General features: G+C 43.7%; 1 protein-coding gene and 1 pseudogene across 1 annotated transcript in view; one reads left to right on the top strand and one right to left on the bottom strand.

Moving 5' to 3' along the window:
- The first annotated feature begins 7,252 nt into the window (after positions 1–7,252).
- Positions 7,253–19,775, top strand: part of ATP2C1 (ATPase secretory pathway Ca2+ transporting 1) — a 149,003-nt gene continuing 136,480 nt past the window's right edge. Inside the window, exon 1 of the mRNA XM_044920465.1 lies at positions 7,253–7,360. Within this exon, the coding sequence (XP_044776400.1) occupies positions 7,253–7,360 (108 nt within the window). The remainder of the gene's footprint in view (positions 7,361–19,775) is intronic.
- Positions 9,814–10,019, bottom strand: LOC110570655 (annotated as a pseudogene).

The raw sequence follows: 19,775 nt of genomic DNA, 5'->3' as shown, positions 1-19,775 counted from the left end.
GTGAATTCTCTTTCGCGAAAGTTGTTTTATTTTTGATCTTTCGGTGAAAACTTTTTATGGCATTGGCTTGACACACTGGGAAATGGTAGCATCAAGTAAATCGCTGTCATGGAGCTTGGTTTGAGCCCAGGAATTATGTTCAAGACCAGGAGTATAAGGAAGGGAAGGGGACTGTCATTATTTGGAAGCCCAGGCTCTATGTGTCACGGGGATAGAGAGGACCCTAACCACATATCTGTTACTTCAACCACAATCAATCCAGACCTAAAATAGCTCACTAGTCACAGGGCTTTAAATAGAAATGATGACAACATAAAAGTTGATTGGTGTGTCTTTCAGCTTGTTTATTTCATAAGCACATATATTAGGTACCTATTGTACACCAGGCATCCTGCTCAGAGATGTAAAAACAGCTGGGGAGGTAGTCTGTATAACGGTTAAGAGTTTGGGACTTGAAGTCAAATAAAAATCTGGAAAACAGTATGGAGGTTCTTCAAAAAGTTGAAAATAGAGCTACCATACGATCCAGCAATTGCACTACTGGGTATTTACCCCAAAGATACAAATGTAGTGATCTGAAGGGGCACCTGCACCCCAATGTTTATAGCAGCAATGTCCACAATAACCAAACTATGGAAAGAGCCTAGATGTCCATCGACAGCTGAATGGACAAAGAAGATGTGGTATATATATATATACACTGGAATATTATGCAGCCATCAAAAAAATGAAATCTTGCCATTTGCAACAACATGGATGGAACTAGAGGGTATTATGCTAAGTGAAATAAGTCAATCAGAGAAAGACATGTATCATATGATCTCACTGATATGAGGAATTTGAGAAACAAGACAGAGGATCATAGGGGAAGGGAGGGAAAAATGAAATAAGATGAAGCCAGAGAGGGAGACAAACCATAAGAGACTCTTAATCTCAGGAAACAAATTGAGGGTTGCTGGAGGGGAGGGGGGTGGGAAGGATGGGGTGACTGGGTGATAGACACTGGGGAGGGTATGTGCTCTGGTGAGCGCTGTGAATTGTGTAAGACTGATGAATCACAGACCTGTACCCCTGAAACAAATAATACATTGTATGTTAATTTAAAAAATAAAAAATCAGGGGTGATAGAGTGAAAGAATGTGACTCTAAGCATCACTGTGATAAACAATTTCTCTACCTCAAATTGCAATCACATTATCTTTCTTTTAGATAACATGAGCTGCCACTCCCATCAGACTTCTGCCCCCCTCATTCCCAATGGAGGTTTTCACAGGAGGTGGCAATGACAGCTGAGTGAGTTACCCAGATAAACACCTCTGGACTGGGCCTTTCCACTAGAACTCAAGACAAGTACTTAAGGATTATCTGAGGCGCCAGGCTCTCTGGCCACCGAACTTCCACCCACACAATGGAGTCAGAGAAATGGGAAAGGGAAATTGGATCACTTCTTGATTCCAAGAGCCATCCCCCACCAAGGTAGGCCTAGCCCAGCCACACATCTGCTTTCAATTACACCCTTAACCTTTCAAAACAAGCATTAGAAGAGAACACACCAAAATGCCCACCCACCCCCCCCCCCCATCCTCCTAGTTAGCCAAAGTTCCCTTACTTAGGAAAAAAAAAAAAAGTTATGTTCCTTATTGCTAAAACCATATTTTTAGTTTTCATAGAGAATTATAGGTAGCACAACCACCAATTTAAAAGTTCCCCCAGGGTTGAACCATTGCTCTCCCCTCCTTAGGAAGAAATATTCTGTCTTGTCGTTCTGGGTTAGTGTTACTCCTCTCAGAAAGAGCAAAGCATGACTGCTAAGGGGAAGGTGGAAGGTAGTCATGGTCCTGAGGAGAGGGTGACACAGCCACAAAGACTGGCCTCTGAGCTTACCAGGAACAGTAAGCTTGCTGGGGATGTTTTGTGTTTCTATTAGAGGACCAGTTTGCAGTAAACTCAAGACTGGATGAAAGGAGGGGTGCCTGCGTGGCTCAGTCGTTAAGCATCTGCCTTCGTTCGGCTCAGGTCATTATCCCAGGGTCCTGGGATCGAGCCCCACATCGGGCTCCCTGCTCAGCAGGAGGCCTGTTCTCCCTCTCCCACTCCCCCTGCTTGTGTTCCCTCTCTCACTGTGTCTCTCTCTGTCAAATAAATAAATAAAATCTTAAAAAAAAAAAAAAGACTGGATGAAAGGAGACAGAGTTAGTGGAGGCTCCTGCCCAAACTGCATTAGATGAACAGATTACACTTAGGGAGCGGTTTGTGGAAAACCGTGATTTTGGAGATTCTTGACATGAAGGGCCTGCCTGTTCCAAGTCCGAGATTCCCCCTTCTCCAACTGGAATGGAACACGGTGTTAGTGGCAGAAAAGGGAGAGAGGGAGTGTTGTGTACAGCTGGCTGTGGTTTCTGGCGCTGAACTTAAAGAAAGGGTTGTCTCCCTGAGCTGAGACGACTGCTAGTGTGCGTCAGCTTGGTAAGAGGAACTGAGGGAGAGTTTGAGAGCAATCCCCTATCAGGTCAAGAGATCACTGAGAAGACAGAACTTGGTGGGAGGTGCACTTGAAGCTTGATAACTGCAGGAGCTCCCTCATGGAAGAGTGGCTATGAAAGAAATGAGCTGGGGAAAATCCCACCACTGCCAGGGAAGTACATTTTAAAATGTGATTCTAGGGGCACCTGGGTGGCTCAGTCGTTAAGCGTCTGCCTTCAGCTTGGGTCATGATCCCAGGGTCTTGGGATCGAGCCCCACATCGGGCTCCCTGCTCAGCGGAGAGCCTGCTTCTCCCTGTCCCTCTCCCTCTGCTTGTGCTCTTTCTCTTTCTCTCTCTCTCAAATAAATAAATAAAATCTTAAAAAAAAAAAAAATGTGATTCTGATGGGAGCTCTCAAATGCTCCAGCACAAGATCTCTACCCTTCAACCTCCACCTGACAAATCGCTCCACAGCCCCATGTCTTACCTGACAGCACCCAAACCCATGGTCCCTGGACCACCAGCATCAGCAACACCTGGGAAGTTAATACAAATGCAAAATCTCACTCTTCGCCCCCAACCTACTGAATCAGAAACCGTGAGGGTGGGGCCAGTGATGGGGCTTCAACAAGCCCTCCAGGTGATTCTGATGCATGTTCAAGTTTGTTTTAACCTATGCAGAAAAACGTCTTCTTCCTAAGTGGAGGACAAGTGTCCCAGGGGTTCAGAGGTATCGTAAAGTTCAAGAAATCAATACTTGAAGCCGGAAAGCAGAAGGCGTAAAAGTTGTATAGCTCACAGAGTAAATAGAAACACCGCAACTGTTGAATTGTGGTTGTAACAGGAACAGGGGGACGGGGGTTGATTGTGGATTTGGGGAAAGTAAAAATCCACCATCTGCAGGTGTAAGATAATTACTCCCTATATGGTGGGAGCACCGAGAAAATATCATCATATCAAGTAGCACAGAAAATTTCCTCACGCAAAAGGTAGAATGTTGGTGCTGCATATACTTGCCCTAAGGAGCAATGGTGAAAACCTCCCTTTCCCATCGCCTGATTGCATTTAGAGCTGTCCTTGGGAGAGCAAGAAACTGAGCCAATATCCACAAACCTAGTGGGATGAGAGTGATTTCTCGGTGGAATTCATAATAAAAAATGGTTTCTGTTTTCTGGGCTAGCTGCTTCTCCATCATTCTCACTGCTTGCCCTTCATTTTATCTCTGGGCTGGATTAATTCCCAGAGAATGAAGTCATTTTCCTGATAGAAACTCTCAGCACTGATTGAAAGGAGAAAGAGAAGGGGGATTAGTGGGGTTTTGGTGTTTGTCCTGATGCACTTTGGAAACACCATCAACTCAGAGGCATCCTGGAGACACGCTTTCTGGTTTCCGTTCCTGTTTCTCATCCTGATTTTTTTTTTTTAAAGATTTTATTTATTTATTTGACAGACAGAGACACAGCGAGAGAGGGAACACAAGCAGGCTTCCCGCCCAGCAGGGACCCCGAGGCGGGGCTCCATCCCAGGACCCTGGGATCATGAGCTTGGCCGAAGGCAGACGCTCAATGACTGAGCCACCCAGGTGCCCCTCTGCTGGTTATTTTTCTATCGAATAGAAGACAAGCGGTGGCAGGCAGTGAGTTGTACAAATAACAGGTAATCGCTTCCACTCCATATTGTGCCACTTTGCGGGGGGGGCAGAATAAACCCTCGCCGCTGGGCAGGTCCCCTGGGTTCTCTCGGTCCTTGCGGATGTACACTGTAGCCACCCGATCTCTGGTCAACTGCCGTTCACTAAGGCAACTGAGTCACAGTGGCAATCAAACCATCACTCCTCCAGGCTGAGATGGCAGACATGTCCTTACTGGGTGAATACAACGGGACTGTGACTCTCCCACATCATATCTGTATTACATAGTGAGCAAAATTGGGCGCCTGGGTGGCTCAGGCAGTTGAGCGCCTGGCTTCGGCTCAGGTCCTGATTGATCCCGGGGTCCTGGGAACGAGCCGCACATCGGGCTCCCTGCTCAGCGGGGAGCCTGCTTCTCCCTCTCCCTCTGCCCCTCCCCCCACCTGTGCACATGCGTGCACACTCTCTCGCAAAAACAAAATTTTAAAATAAATGGTGACCGAAATTAACCATCGTAGCCTATGTGAAACAGAAACTGAGATTATGGTAGTCTTCAAAGTTAGGGGAGCAGAAAATCTGTATCTATGAGTACAACCTCTTTTCAAGATCACTAGAATCATCCAGAAAGGAAGCTTTATGAGTAAATAATGAATATTAGCCTTAGTTATGCAGAATCCAGGATAGGGAGTTGTGTGATTTTACACGAAGATGCACCTGATATCTAATAATTCTTAGCCTGTAAATTCCTAGCAGTCTACGTTTGTATTTCTCATTAACAAGGCAACTCCATGCCTTTCCTTTGTTAGATTCATCTGTAAAGAGGCTCTTGGGAATCCATTTCTGGAGGTGGGCAAAGAGGCTGTGCTGTATACTGACTGGGAACGGAGACTCGGGAGATTCTGGTGTGTCAGTCCACCCGGGTGGAGTCCCTTCTCCTCGGCTTTGTAGCTGTGTGACCTTGGAAAGTTGTTTACCCTCTGTGAGCCTCAGTTTCCCCACTGGATGCTGCTGTAGTCTTACATGAATAATGTCAAGAATTTAACACAGAGCCTGGCGGAAAGGCCCGATACATATTAGATATGAATTATATTTGTCTCCAATTTTAGTTGTGTTCGGTTCACCAATTTTTCTTTTTATGCCATATCTAGCCAGGACAGTTTGTCTGGGTTTTCTTTCCTCTTCCCCGACCCACCCCTTCCCCATCTCTTTTCATTAAACCAGGAGAAGGTGATCATGAAACAACCGTTTGAAATGAAGTCTGCTTTGTGTCCATCCATTGGGAAAAAGGCTTTGATCACAGCCGAGCTGTGGGTGTTTGGCAGGCTGCCCGCTTCTGCCCAGGCGAAGAGGCATCTCTGAAGGTTTAGATATTTTAAAAAAGGAAGGGAAAAAGGCAGCTCGCGGGTGTGTATAAATGGCAACCTCTCCTCCTCCCCAAGCTTCAAGGGCCTCCCCTCTTTCCAGGGCCAGGGTGTCTGGGTGTTCCCGCGCCTTGTCTCTCTGAGCTGTGAACTGCAGGGAGTGCACGACGCTGCCCTTAGCATTCTGGTGGTTCGCAAGCACAGTGCTTGCCGCTGGACCTCATTAGAGTCGGCTGTCTCCAGCATACAGAGGACACTGGAAAAGCCGGCCAGCCCTGCGCCTAAAGCAGGGGCAGGAGGGCAGAGCCTCCTCCTCCTGGAAGCCAGCCCGGCAGCATTATGTAAATGACTTCTTGGAATTGCCAGCCTGGTCCTGGTGAGCCTGGAAGATCACCTTGCAAGTGGGCCCAAGGCCAACCTGACAGATGGCCTGGGCTGCTGCAGCATGACCCACATTAGGCCCATCAAGTGTGTTCCCTGAAGGCTAGTGGCCTGGCCAGGAGTGGCAGGGCGGCTGTCCAGCGGGACAGCACAGTCTGCGACGTGGATTCCCAGCTCCGCTCACCCCTCCTCCCCAACAGTGCTGTCTCTGAAAGGAAACAGACCAGCTCTCTCCTTCCTCTTGAAAGCACAGCTCTGGGCCTCATGATTTTGGGGTTGATGTCTGGCCTAGACACTCTACATGACAACCCCTCACCAAAGTGGCCAAATGTTCCCATCAAGTGAACCAGCTACTACAATGTTAAAAAGGATAACAAAAGAGCAAAGCCTACTTGGAAACTTTGTTCAGAAACCCTGTGACTTCTACAGAGTATTAAGAAAATATTGATCTTTCAAATTTTATGATTTCACGTCCTCTGAGACTGCAGACCTCTTACCCAGTTCTCTTTTTTAAAGCATGAATCCTTTGTATAATACTTAGAAATAAATGTGTAACATTTTTTCTCCCTTCTATTCGGAATAAAGCCTGGGGAAATTTAATGTTCCTGGATTCAGCCTGTGGATTTGAGATAAGGATTCAAGGAGAGAAGGCTTTTAACTCAGAACAGAATCTATTTGCAGCTATTGTTCAATTAACGTAAAGTATCTGGTTACTGGGCATGTTGCATAATGCATGACAGCGTAAACCAAACCTCTTAAGTGCTGACACTGAACTCCTTGATAATAGTGAAGAGTGAAGTAAATTGTTCCTTTTTTTTATAAGTCCCCTAAAACAAAGCTGCTCAAGACTGAATGAATCAACACTTTTGAGCTGAGTCACAGCCAAGGGATGTCCCTGTGTGTGTGCTCATGCTGATAAAAAAAAATCTAGAAGGAAACAGAAAAAAAAAAAAAACAAAAAAAACCCCCACATGTCATGTCCTCTTTAAGAGCCAGAAAAGCTGTCAGAAGAATTAAGATTAAACCTCACGAGAGTCTGTGGGTGTGGAAAGTCACCAGCTAGCTAATATTAACATAGCTTGCAACAGAACGCCGTTGCTAGAAATAGGACAATCGCATCACTACCACTAAGCAATTTGCATTCTGTGGACCAGACCCTAAATTCCTCCTGGCTCCCAGTGCCCTTTGGGCAGTGTATTTCTGGACGCTCTTAGATGGTCGGCGCTCGAACTTGGCTGTCTGGTTTCACCAGGAACCCTACCCAAAAGAGGAAGCAGCAAGAACATTTGCTTTGTTTGCAGGAAAGTGATCAAGCTACAAGCAAATCTTTAGGCATCTGAGGAATTGTGAAGCTTTGAGACTTCATATGGTTGCTGACAGGGTGGGGCAGACGAGAACCTTCTTACTTTCCTCACCATGGATAATCTGTTGCCTCAGTCTAGATTCTCTTACTTCAAAAAATATCCTCTCCATGCAATTAGGAAATATCTCTCGATCCTGAGAAACCAAAAAGCTGAAGAACAGGTATCATTTTGTTTATATTATCTTTAAGGATAACTAGTGTTTGCTTTTGGGTGTTGCTTTTACGTGACTGAATGATTTAGTGTTTGCTGGTTTACATGTTTATAGGCACAGGTCGGCGGCTCCTGCTTGCAGCTATTCGGATTTAGCAATCACAAAAGCAAGCAGGCTTGTGAAGATTTATTTGAGCTTGGAACATTTGGATCCTGACATTAAGCTCAAGTTCTATAATAAAACCATGTGCTTTTCCTTTTTCTGAATAGCTAGACCAAACTACTCTATCAGAGTTAAATTGTAGACTCCTTGACAGCTTTTTAGGGCAGGAAATACAAATTTTAAACTATTAATATCTTGACAAATAAAAGTATTAGATCCTAGAAATACACTTGTCTTCTTGTGTGTATTTATGGCTATATTAATATCACCAGGATTTGCAAAACAAGAAACATTGTGTAGACTGTAAATATGATAGCCTCAAACAGATCACTAACAAGCTATGATGATCATTCAGAAGTAATTAGTCAACTTTTTTAGTGGAGGGCAGGGTATGGGGCACTGCAGTTTTCAGCCTTTTTAGCCAATCAAAAGTTAGGGTTTCTAGTAGTAGACTCTAGCATGTGGGAGTATAAACATTAAACAAAAAATGGTTAAAATGTCTGATCACTTCTTGTTTAAAATCATGCTTTCATTTTATTGTTTTGAGATGTATTTCATTCTAGCCCTTACAATCTATGAGAAGACATTTCTAAAAACAGCATTTCTGAATTGTACCAAATTAGAAGAAGAAATGGCAGTATGCGATCTATTTAAATCTGGTGGCTCATTTCGGAAAAAGTATGACCATGGTAAAGGACAAATGTATATCCACATGGAAGAATCATAAATTGCTTGTACATCCTGCTTATAACTAGAACTGCAAAACTGCATGGGAGATATTAGTAGTGTTCTGTATTTGAATGAGATGACCTACTTTAATAAAACACTTCCAGGAAGTGAAAGCAAAGGTCAGCAGACAGAAAATCCTCTAATGACAGGTTTCCCAAAAAGTCAATGCTTAATTTGGAAGATGAAAATCATTATTACTGTTCCAGAGGAAAGTGCTTTTATGCCGTGCTCTAATGATTTTACAAGAGCTGGAAATTCAGATTGTGCTTACTAAGGGGGTTGGGCTGGTCCAGTTTATCTCTTACTTAGGCAAGGTGTCCTGATTATCAGAGAAATCTTTTGGTTTCCGCCTGTCAGCAGGTGCTTGCTTTTGAAGTGGAAAGCCAGAGACCTGGGTGGTGGTCCTCTGAGTCGTGGTCTACCACACTCATTAAGTCTGCATCACAGGCTTCTTTGGGCCTCATTATAATAGGGGTTGGAGGGGTGTGGGCAGTGGGGAGTGGGGAGTGGCTGAAAGGATGGGCTGGAACCATGGAATGTGGATTAAGTTGTTTCCCCCCCCCACACACCTCTTCTCAGTGGTTTTCAGAGCTGTGTCTATAGTGCTTGTGCGGTTTATTTATTTTGTTTGTTTAAAAAATGTTACAAAATGCATTCAGAAGAACATTAGAATACAACATGGATCCTCCGACTTGGACTGGGTGGGTGGTCTCCCCTCCCCAGTTTACAGCCATTTGGGATGACCCGGCAATCATGACCATTGTGCGGTTTTTTAACTTTCTATACAAATTAATGGAGAAATAAAGAAAAATAACACATTCAGTTCTTTTCTGAAACCAATTAACAGCTCTGCAGACTGTCTCACAGAATTAGAGAAATTAGGTCAGAGTCAGTCATGGCTAACCTTGGAAAGCTTGTTGGAAAGTTATAAAGAAGGTTAATAATGTCTATAATTTTAGGACCTGCATATCTGTTGTCTCTAATGCTTACAGTCCTGTAATATGGACTCTTAGTATAAAGGTGAGGAAAGTAAAACAAAGACCTCAAGAGCCCTTGCCCAAGGCCACCCACCTAGAAAGTATTGAAGGGAGATTGGAATTCCTGTCTGCCTGGCTTTAAACTTGACCTATTTGCGGGAGCCTGGCTGGCTCAGTTGGTGGAGTTTGCAACTCTTGATCTCAGGATCATGAGTTCTAACCCCACGTTGGTAGAGTTTACTTAAAAGGGGAAAAAAAAAAGCTTGACCCATTTTACCGTGCTTGATCTCTGAATGATCTATACTAACACAGTGATAGCAACATAGCAAACTGCTAATCTTTCTCCTAGAAAGTATTTCTAACACTTCAGATGTTCACATGCCACTGTCATAATTCTTACCATAAGTTCATGGTGTGATTAACTTCTTAATATTTTTCTATATTTGCATATAAATCGCTTGCTTTTTTAAATTTTTATTTTTTTTTACTTTTTTGCTGTTTTTATTATGCACTACATTAATACACTGCATAACCTTCTAGAAGGGGTAGGTGAGCATAATGGAGTTATTTTTCACCAATCAGGAAAATGCTTCCTTAGTGGATATTCTCCAAACCCTTTGACACATAGTAACAAACTCCAGAGACATGCCTCTTTCCATCCAATTCCACTGATATGAATAATGGGCAAGGCTTTTTCTTCACCCCTGTTAGTGGACCTGGGGATGTGCGCAGTGGCTATGCCCGGAATGAGCAAGCCCACAGCCATGACGCCGGTCCCCGGATAGAATCTCGAACCACATTGCAAAGCAGTTGCCAAGCAAATCACTTACTTCTTAAACTTGAGTTTGTTTAGAAAGAAAAATTTATATAACTACTATAAATGGAAAACCACTGTCATTTACCGTAAACAGAAGAGAAACATAAATATAGGGGCACCTGGGTGGCTCAGTCGTTAAGCATCTGCCTTCGGCTCAGGTCATGATCCCAGGGTCCTGGGATCGAGCCCCACATAGGGCTCCTTGCTCGGCGGGGAGCCTGCTTCTCCCTCTCCCTCTCCCCCTGCTTGTGTTCCCTCTCTCGCTGTCTCTCTCTCTGTGTCAAATAAATAAATAAAATCTTAAAAAAAAGAAACATAAATCTAATAAAAACAAAATAATATTAAATTCTAGCTAGACACTGTTACCTGGGGAACCTCTGAGCCTGAAACCTACTCTGTTAAGAAGGAAGATTAGCATCCTAATAGCCAACTGAGACATTTCTCCTGGGCAGAGATGGAAGGGAATTAAAAGATAGCCAACTTTATCAATTCCAAGGAATTCGTTGTTATTTAATGTAGTGTCTACATGCTACCTAAAATCTCCTCTGACCCCATCTAGCACCATTGGGTCCCCCACCCATGTTGTGTTCACCCACTTGGAAAATACTACCCGAGGCACACTATCTGTTTCTTCTCCTCCCTATAACCTGACTGTCCTCCCTATAACCTAGAATTCTGTCCTTTACTTATAACTTGCCCACCTGGAGATCACCTACACATCCCTCAAGACTTAGGTTAAATAGGCTCTGTAAAAAATCTTTTTCCAGCTTTGCTAGGAAGAGTGAAGCTCAGCTCTTCCTTTTCCAAGATAGTCTGTCTGTGTCTAATACAGCCCCTTACTATATAATATGTAGTAAGCCATTTGCTTACATGTGTATGTGCACCCAGACACGTGACACGGAGTGGTATCTTGTTCTTTGTTCTCTCAGACCCCCCCCGGAGCCTGGTGCAAGCGGGTGTAGCAGTGACTCCTAACACAGATTGCCTCTGGGGCGCACCTCCTTGCCTGGCCCTACCCATGCCTCGACTGGGCCTGGAAGGCCCCTGTATATCCCAGTCAGGGCCATTGTTACACTTGCCTTGTCCACAAACGCTTCTCCTCAGGATTCTCCCCCCTTGCACTTGGCGTCACGCCAACGTGAAGGTTTGACCTAAGGGCTGGTTTGTTTGGGAGTTTTCATCATTATTCCTACCGTGCTATGCCAATCAGTGGGTAGACAGGTTATTTATCAAATTGAGAACAAAAATCTGATCCTTTGCATTCCTAGACTCTATTATAGCGGGTATTTCACAAAGCCTAAGTAGAATATTAAGGTCATTAATTAGATGCAGGTGTGGAAGTTTGGGAACATTAGACAATGAAACCTTTCTGAACAGCATTATTCAAATGGTGGTGTAGCGGTGGTGGTGGTGGTCAGGGGGACACAGCTTGAGCCTCAGAGAGCTCTCAGATGAGTTTCGGCAGCTGCACTGACACATTCATGAGGCTACATTGTTGCAGTTCTCTTCTTTGGGTCTAATGCGAATAGCCAGGGTCTGGCTTAGAGGTAGATGTCTGAGCTTGTGCGAAGAGTGAGACTTGCAGGCAATATTCTCTTGAGTACTGGAGCCCCAGCAGCCTGCTCTGTGACTCAGGTGACCGAGCGGGACGCTGAGTGAGGAGGGGAGAATCTGCTCCACTTGAGGGCAGACTGTAGCCTTGGCTTCGTCCCAATGAGGCCTACAGAGAATCGAGGGCCCTATGAACCCCGAGGGAATGCTGCTCTTCTCTTTCTTTCTTTTTTTTTTTAAAGATTTTATTGATTTATTTGAGAGAAAGAGAGAGCACACACGAGCAGGGTGGGAGGGGCAGAGGGACAGGGAGCAGCAGGCTCCCCGCCGAGCAGGGAGCCCGACATGGGGCTCGATCCCAGGATCCTGGGGTCATGACCTGAGCAGATGTTTAACTGGCTGAGCCACCCAGGCGCCCCAGGGAATGCTGCTCTTAGGGGTTAGCGCCACTGGTACAGATACTCTTCATGGGAGCCAGCACCAAATGATAAGAGAAGACAGTTTGTGAGCTTATATGGGACAGTCTACTCTCTCTCCATTGGTGAGCTCCTCCATTTCTATGGCTTTGAACACCACCTATTGCTGCCAACTCCCAAATATCTATCCCCAGTGCACTCCCGCCTTGTATATACAGTGGCCTATTTCACATCTCCATCTGAATGTCTTGTGCCTGTTGCAGACTGAAGGAGAGAACTCACAAGCTCTGTCCTCAAACCTGCTACTCCCCAGGTCCATCAATCAGCACCAAAGCTCAAACCAGAAACATGGGAGTCACCTTGGTACCTCCCCCTCTCTCCCTCACCTCCCCTTTGCAATCTCTTAACAAGACTAGTCAATTCTACTTCTAAAATAGTGACTGAGGGGCACCTGGGTGGCTCAGATGGTTAAGCATCTGCCTTCGGCTCAGGTCATGATCCCGGGGTCCTGGGATTGAGTCCCGCATTGGACTCCTTGCTTAGCAGGGAGCCTGCTTCTCCCTCTCCTTCTACTGCTCCCCCTGCTTGTGCTCTCTTGCTCTGTCTGTCAGATAAATAAATAAAATCTTAAAAAATAAAATAAAATAGTCACTGAATCTTCCATCTTCACCTACTAACCCTGCTGTGTCATCCTCTCTTGCTTGGACCATTGCAACAGCACCTGAATTTGGGTCTCTGCACTCACTCTCGTTACCTGACAATCCAAGTTCCTCATAGCAGTCAGAATGTTCTTAAGTGAAAACCTTTTTTTTTTTTAAAGATTTTTTATTTATTTGATAGAGAGAGAGACAGCGAGAGAGGGAACACAAGCAGGGGGAGTGGGAGAGGGAGAAGCAGGCTTCCCACTGAGCAGAGAGCCCAACGTAGGGCTCAATCCCAGGACCTTGGGATCATGACCTGAGCTGAAGGCAGACGCCTAACGACTGAGCCACCCAGGCGCCCCTTTAAGTGAAAATCTTGTTCACCGCCGTGCAGGGAACATGATTATTCTCACTTGCTATTTTAGTCCCAGTGCCAAAAATAAATAAGGCGCATAGTAGGTGATACATTTATAGAACTGAATGAGTGAATGTGGAGGTTGGGGAAGTCAAGGGCCAAGATGCTGTGATGCAGGGGAGGGCAAGGTATGGTGAAAATGGGATTATTTTTAGTAAACAGAGGCTGGCGAGATCTAGGGAAAACGGTGCAATTTGTTTTATGAATGTGGAACTAGAGGTTAAGAGACTTGGCCAAGTTCACACAGCTCATTTGGATCAGTGCTGGGATCTGAAGAGAAACCAGAGTATTGGGGTTAGATTTTGCCTGTTTGACTCCAAGTTCAGTGCTCTTTCTAGGGTGTACTGTGAGTCTTAGCAGAGATGTAGAAAGGGGCAATATGACTACCAAACAAAGAGAAAAGGATTCTCTAGTCTGGGTCTAGAGGGCAGGTAATGCCTGAAGGTCAACTTGTCAATAAGAAATAAACCTCCCTCATGAAAGACTAAGACAGAGAAGAGTCTACTGGTTTGAGCTCTTGTCTCTCAATTTATCCTGCCCTTCAGTAGGCTCATGGACTTGAATCTCTTCTTTGTGTTCTATAGATGAGGCAGCAGAAAACAGAGGATGGTTAATTCATGGACAAGAATTGGGGATGATCTGTGCTGATGGTGCTTTGCTCTATTGGACAGAAAGACTTCTTTCTGAACAAGAAATATCATCTATGAACTGACCTGACATGTCTTGCTTATTTAACAGTAACTCTGCTTAAAATAAGGAGAGTGGCCTTTGGGGCCAGGGACATGTATACAATATATACATGTACTATATATATATATATACGCACATATACACACACATATATATTGGAATTTGACCCTTGAATTGGTATAATATCATCTTCCAACAAAATTAATCCACCTAATTTTTTTTACTATCTTTCTATATTCTTATTATCTGAAAATGTAATCATTATTATGAATGTCCTTATATAAATATGGACAAAAAATGTTGGCCTGGATGGGACTGAATGCAGAGCTTAATAGAGCTCTGCTTGGTCATCTTGTCTAATGGAATTCCTTAATTCCTTCAGTTATTAAGCAATTTTTCTCATATATATTGTGTGTGGAACACATTTATAAGGGATAAAAATATAAAAATGAACTAGGCGGCCCCTCTGTGATGCTTATAGTCTCAATGAGTAGAAAGAGCTGTACTCAAATGTTTATAAAATGAGCCAAAAACTACACACTGCAGTCACAGCAGGTGTATTTGGCTCAAGACCTGCTCTGATGAATCTGCTTAAAATGAGGAGAGTGGTCTTTGAGGACCAGGGGGCATGTACAGTAGCTATATTTTAATTAAGGATTAGAACCAAAATATTGGAGGTTGTTCTAAAGTTTCTTTTCAATGGCTTAAGAAAAGGTTTCAAACAGGGTCACTGGATTTTTATTTCTTGCTGGGTTACTTAATGAATGCTAACCTCAAATTTGGGTTGTTAAATAAATATTTGGATTTAATTTGAACATTAGAAACTTTGCTCTTCACTTTGGCTCTTATACCTGCTCTGAATAGCAATATAAAAATTAAGGACTCCCTTCATACCCCCCAATAAATCCATGTTGAGATTTGAAACGTTACATAAGGGTTTCGAGTGGTTGATGCAGGCTCTAGGTGAAATGATATAAATTTCACTACAGCTTGGTTTAAGAAATGTTAAGAGGCTTTAGCTCCTTAAAGTGAGTTGGTTATATCTTGAGCGTAAACCAAAGTTATCCATTTTTTAAAGCCTCTTTAAAAAAGTCATGAGATACTATTGATCGTGCAAATGACCATCTCAGGGGGAAATTAAAGGCATTTGGCCCATGTCCTTGTGCCTGGGTAGGAAAAAATCTTTTCTCCTCCAGAACCAAGAGGAAAAGATTATCTGGTAGAATGTAAGATAGCGGGCAGAGATCCCACCATACTCCTGTGCAGAAATTCGTGTGATTATATATAGGTAACACTGGCAGTTAAATTGATATAATAATATGAAGCTGAACCTTAATATTTCTGACTATTAAATGTGACATTAAAAGTTGAATCATAGGGGTGCCTGGGTGGCTCAGTCGTTAAGCGTCTGCCTTCGGCTCGGGTCATGATCTCAGGGTCCTGGGATCGAGCCCCACATCGGGCTCCCTGCTCCGCGGGAAGCCTGCTTCTCCCTCTCCCACTCCCCCTGCTGTGTTCCCTCTCTCGCTGTGTCTCTCTCTGTGAAATAAATAAAATCTTAAAAAAAAAAAAAAAGTTGAATCATTTTATCGTGGTAATCGTAACAGTCATCTTTATCTGAAGGGAGAAATTACAAAGAAAAAAAGGAGGTATTTACCCAAAAAAGCCTCCAGGGGTTTTCTCCATGTCTTCATCCATTCAGGCTACTACAACAAAATATCATAGATTGGGGGGTGCCTGGGTGGCTCAGTCGGTTAAGCGTCTGCCCTCGGCTCAGGTCATGATCCCAGGGTCCTGGGATCGAGCCCCGCATTGGGGTCCCTGCTCAGCGGGAAGTCTGCTTCTCCCTCTCCCTCCCCCTCTCCCTCTATGCTCTCTGTCTCTTCCTCAAATAAACAAACAAATAAATAAATAAATCTTTAAAAAAAAAATCATAGACTGGGTGGCTTATAAACCATGGAAATTTTTTTCTCACATTTCTGGAGGCTGAAAGTCTGAGACCAAGGGGCTGGCAGTTTCCATGTCCGGTGAAAGCCTTCTTCCTGGTTGCAGACTGCCGACCTCTCAGTTGTAACCCCACATGGCAGAAGGAGACGAAGGAACTAACTCTTCAGGGTCTCATTTTTAAGAGCACGAATCCCATTCATGAGGGCTCCATCCTCATGACCTAATCACCTCCCAAAGGCCCCCTCTTAATACCATCACATTGGGGGGATAGGAATTCAACATACGAATTTGGGGTGGGGGAGACACAAACATTCAGTCTGCAGCGTTGCATAACCTCCAAGATGCCTGAGAATTGTAATTGAGAGCTTGGCTTTCTGGTCATCAGCACCCACTCTCCTGTTCTTCCCCTCTCCCAAACTTGTCTTCTCTGTCTGAGAAAATGGCACCATCACCATCCATCTATTACTCAGGCAGAGACCTAGGAGTCATCTTTGGCATTTTCTGCTCGCTCAGTCAATATCTAGTTTATTGCCAAGTCCTTTCAGTTCTATCCGTAAACATCCTTCCGATCCATCTGTTGTCTTCTCTCTCACCACCATCAGCCCAGAGGCCGTCATCACGTCTTGTCTGAAATGCTGTAACAGCCTTCTTACTGGTCTTCCTCTGTCCCTCGTTGTCCCGTCTAAGCAGTTCTTCCCACTACAGCCAGAGAGGTCTTCTGGAGAACACAAACCTGACAGGAAATTCCCTAGCCTCATGCTTACATTCTTTCATTGGCTTCTTTCTACTCACTTGTAGGATCAAGACAAAGTTGCCCAACGTGGAGGGTCTTATGTGGTCTGGACCTGATCCTCTCTCCTGATGCATGCTTATCTTGCCTCCCTTTCTCTCTGCACCCCAGCTACAGTGCCCTTCTTCCACTTCTCCCTGTTCCCTTGCCACTCCCCAGCCAGGGCCTTTGTTCCAGGTGTCCCCTCACCATCCTCCCTTAGTTAGTATCTACTCTTCCTTCAGATCTTAATTCAGTCTTAAGTCCCTTAGGGCAGTCTTTCCCGCCTTTCCCACCTTGGCCCTGTGGGTCTGTTTGTGGGGTTGTTTGATTCCCAGTATGTCCTGGATGACTAGCAAAGTGCCTGTGAGATGTAAGGCACTATGAATGTAAGTGTGAAACTGGTTCGTGGGATGGGCGGCATAGTCAATAGCGCAGAAGGGATTAGGAGGATGATAAATGCTATCCTGAAACAGAAGTGCTTGAAAGAATCCTGGATGTTAGCTTTTGAGAGGAAGAAATTTAAGACATGGTTGTTTTTTGTATGTATTTGTTTCTTGTGTATTTCACAAGATCTATAGGGCTAATTTGTAGAGAAAAATGGAGGTGCATTTGAGATGTTCCAGAGGAAATAACCATAACTAATGGGAAAAAATTCAGGGAAAGTTTGTGATACAATCATAAGGATGAACTTTCTAAAAATGAGAGGTAGAGGAATGGGTTACCTTTTGCAGAGGGCAGGGTATCTCCTTGGGGGATGTTGTAGTGACAGTTTCTCCATCATGAAAGAGAGGATTAGATGACTTATCAGACCCCTTCCAGCCACAAAATTCAGTGCAGTGAGCAACAGAAAGGTGGACAATTCGGATACATAGGGAAACAAAGAGAGGGTACAGGTATATCAGTTAGAATTCATTTGTTTTACTTGGTTAGCGCTAAATACTCCTCAATCTGAATATGTTTCTCCGGAATCTAAGGCCAAAGAAGACAGAATCAAATGTCTTTGGAGATTCAGGTAGCATGTAACCCTTTATCAAGGAAAGGAACTATAACTACATCCAGAAAAACACCTCTGGTGAAAAGCTTATGCATCAGTGACTAGATTTTCTGAGCCTGAGTGACCACCGAACTACTTGTAACCATAGTATTATAGGTTTTAAAACCCCCTCCAGCATAAGGATAAATAACTAAGTATACTTTGTAGTCATTGATGAAGAGGGGCAATGAGAAATTCAGGTTATTTTGTTGCATTTTAACCACTGTTTTGTTTTGTTTTGTTTTCCTTTTCCTTAATATCAAGCCCCTTTGTCTTCCATTCCCTTTTCCTGCATTTAATGCTGACAAGTTCATGCTTATTATCGCCCCTTCTGAAGGTGTTCCATCCTTCTTGTCCATATTATCATTGGTCATCTATCACTTTTATAAAGTGTTAGGCATGTCTTGGAGATATCTGGACCCTGAGTTGACTTTTGCGCTATTTTTAGTCCTGCTACCTGCTCCTAAACTTTCCTAATCTACTGTACAGATGCCTTTGAAACACAGGAGCCAGTAAATGGATAAACACCAAAACATTTGTCTTAGAAATAAGCACATTAACTCAAATGTAAGTCCACCCTTTTTTGTGGACTACAATGCAGCTTTTTACGCACATTCCTAAACTTGCTATCCTATTCTACCTCTCAGTTTGTCTGCAACATTTTATTTGCTAACTGTTGTTCAGAATGGAAGATGACGTATTTTCTCACCTCATATGACAATTCCATGCTTTAACAGAAAAAGAAATGAACTTCCCACGTATGTTGTACTGTTCATAATTTGCTGTGAAGAGAGCAGAAAAAATGTTGGAATTAGTTCTTTCCTGCGCATCCTAAAGGCAGCAAATCAGTAAGACTATTTGAAGAGTACAACTTGGATTATGCATTCAAGAATAAGGAATTTTACAATTTTATTAAATGCCTGATATGTGCCAGGAACTTGGCAAGTTTTCTTACATACATTGTCATTAAATCTTCATAGTAACTTAACAAAATTGGTGGTATTATCCCCTAACTTTAGGGATGAGAGAACTGAGGTGTAAAGAAGTGAGTGGACTTGGAACATACTCATAAGTGATGTCAGTAAGATTTTAGCTCCAGGTTTGCTGGACTGTCTGACTCCAAATCCTGATTCACTACCTCATAGTGAGATACTTCCCACTGATAGGTCCTTTTCTCCCCTTCTTCCCCTAGCTCTTCCCTTTCTTCCTTCTTTCTTTGATATTAGATGTTATTTCATTTATTTGAGGATAGAGGGGTTAAAAATAAAACCATTGTCACTACTCTTCAGGGAAGATACCTTAAATCCTCTTAGGTAAAGATCATGTTTTTGAGCGGTATTAAAAAACAAAATTCAACTGAGTACATTTTAAGGACTTTATTGGCTTTATTCATTGATTCATGAATTGGGCAGCATCCCATCTAGCTGATAAAAGCTCTGCGGAGTAGGGGCGCCTGGGTGGCTCAGTCATTAAGCGTCTGCCTTTGGCTCAGGTCATAGTCCCAGGGTCCTGGGATCGAGCCCCGCATCAGGCTCCCTGCTCAGTGGGAAGCCTGCTTCTCCCTCTCCCACTTCCCCTGCTTGTGTTCCCTCTCTCACTGTCTCTCTCTCTGTCAAAAAAAAAAAAAAAAAAAAAAGCTCTGCGGAGCTGTACAAAATGAAAGACTTTTACAGGCAGAAGGAAGAGGGACAGGAACTTAGGCTAGTAAAAAGTAGATCGGTTGTGGCAAGGTCATCTCCTTTAGGGGATGGCAGAGGTCTATCAGGCAGATTTACCTCACTAGTGCTGACCAGTTAATTCCAGATTGACTGATTTAAGATTCCATTCCAGGGAGATGCTGAAACTGTAATTAAGATGGGTATTAAGTCTCAGTTTGATGACATGGACTTAGCATAAGTGATTCCATTTGGGTGCTGTTGTCCCTTTCTGAACGAGTCCCCCTTTTTGACAAGACTTTCAACCTAACTGAGATATGTGATCCAAATTCAAGGTATTGGTGCCAATCTTAGCTACTTTTCTGAAGTTTTGCAATTTTTGCTGATCTGTGTGGTATTTACAGCTTGTGGTGTCCTTCTGCTGAATTTCTGTGGTATTCACAGGGCATGACTTCAGGTTCACATTTTTTAAGTTGGTAATTCTCTTTGTTCCTTTTCTGATGTTCAAGTCTTAAGGAGATCATTTGCTTGTTGGCTAGTGGTTGGGATCAGGCATTAAAGGCTTTTGAGAGAAGACAGCATACCAGGAAGGCTACTATGATTACTATAAGCAGGAGAA

This window comes from Neomonachus schauinslandi, chromosome 1 (assembly GCF_002201575.2).
Source record: "Neomonachus schauinslandi chromosome 1, ASM220157v2, whole genome shotgun sequence".
Classification (NCBI taxonomy): Eukaryota; Metazoa; Chordata; class Mammalia; order Carnivora; family Phocidae; genus Neomonachus; species Neomonachus schauinslandi.
Note: the sequence above shows the minus strand (reverse complement) of the source record. Positions and strands in the feature narration are given on the sequence as shown.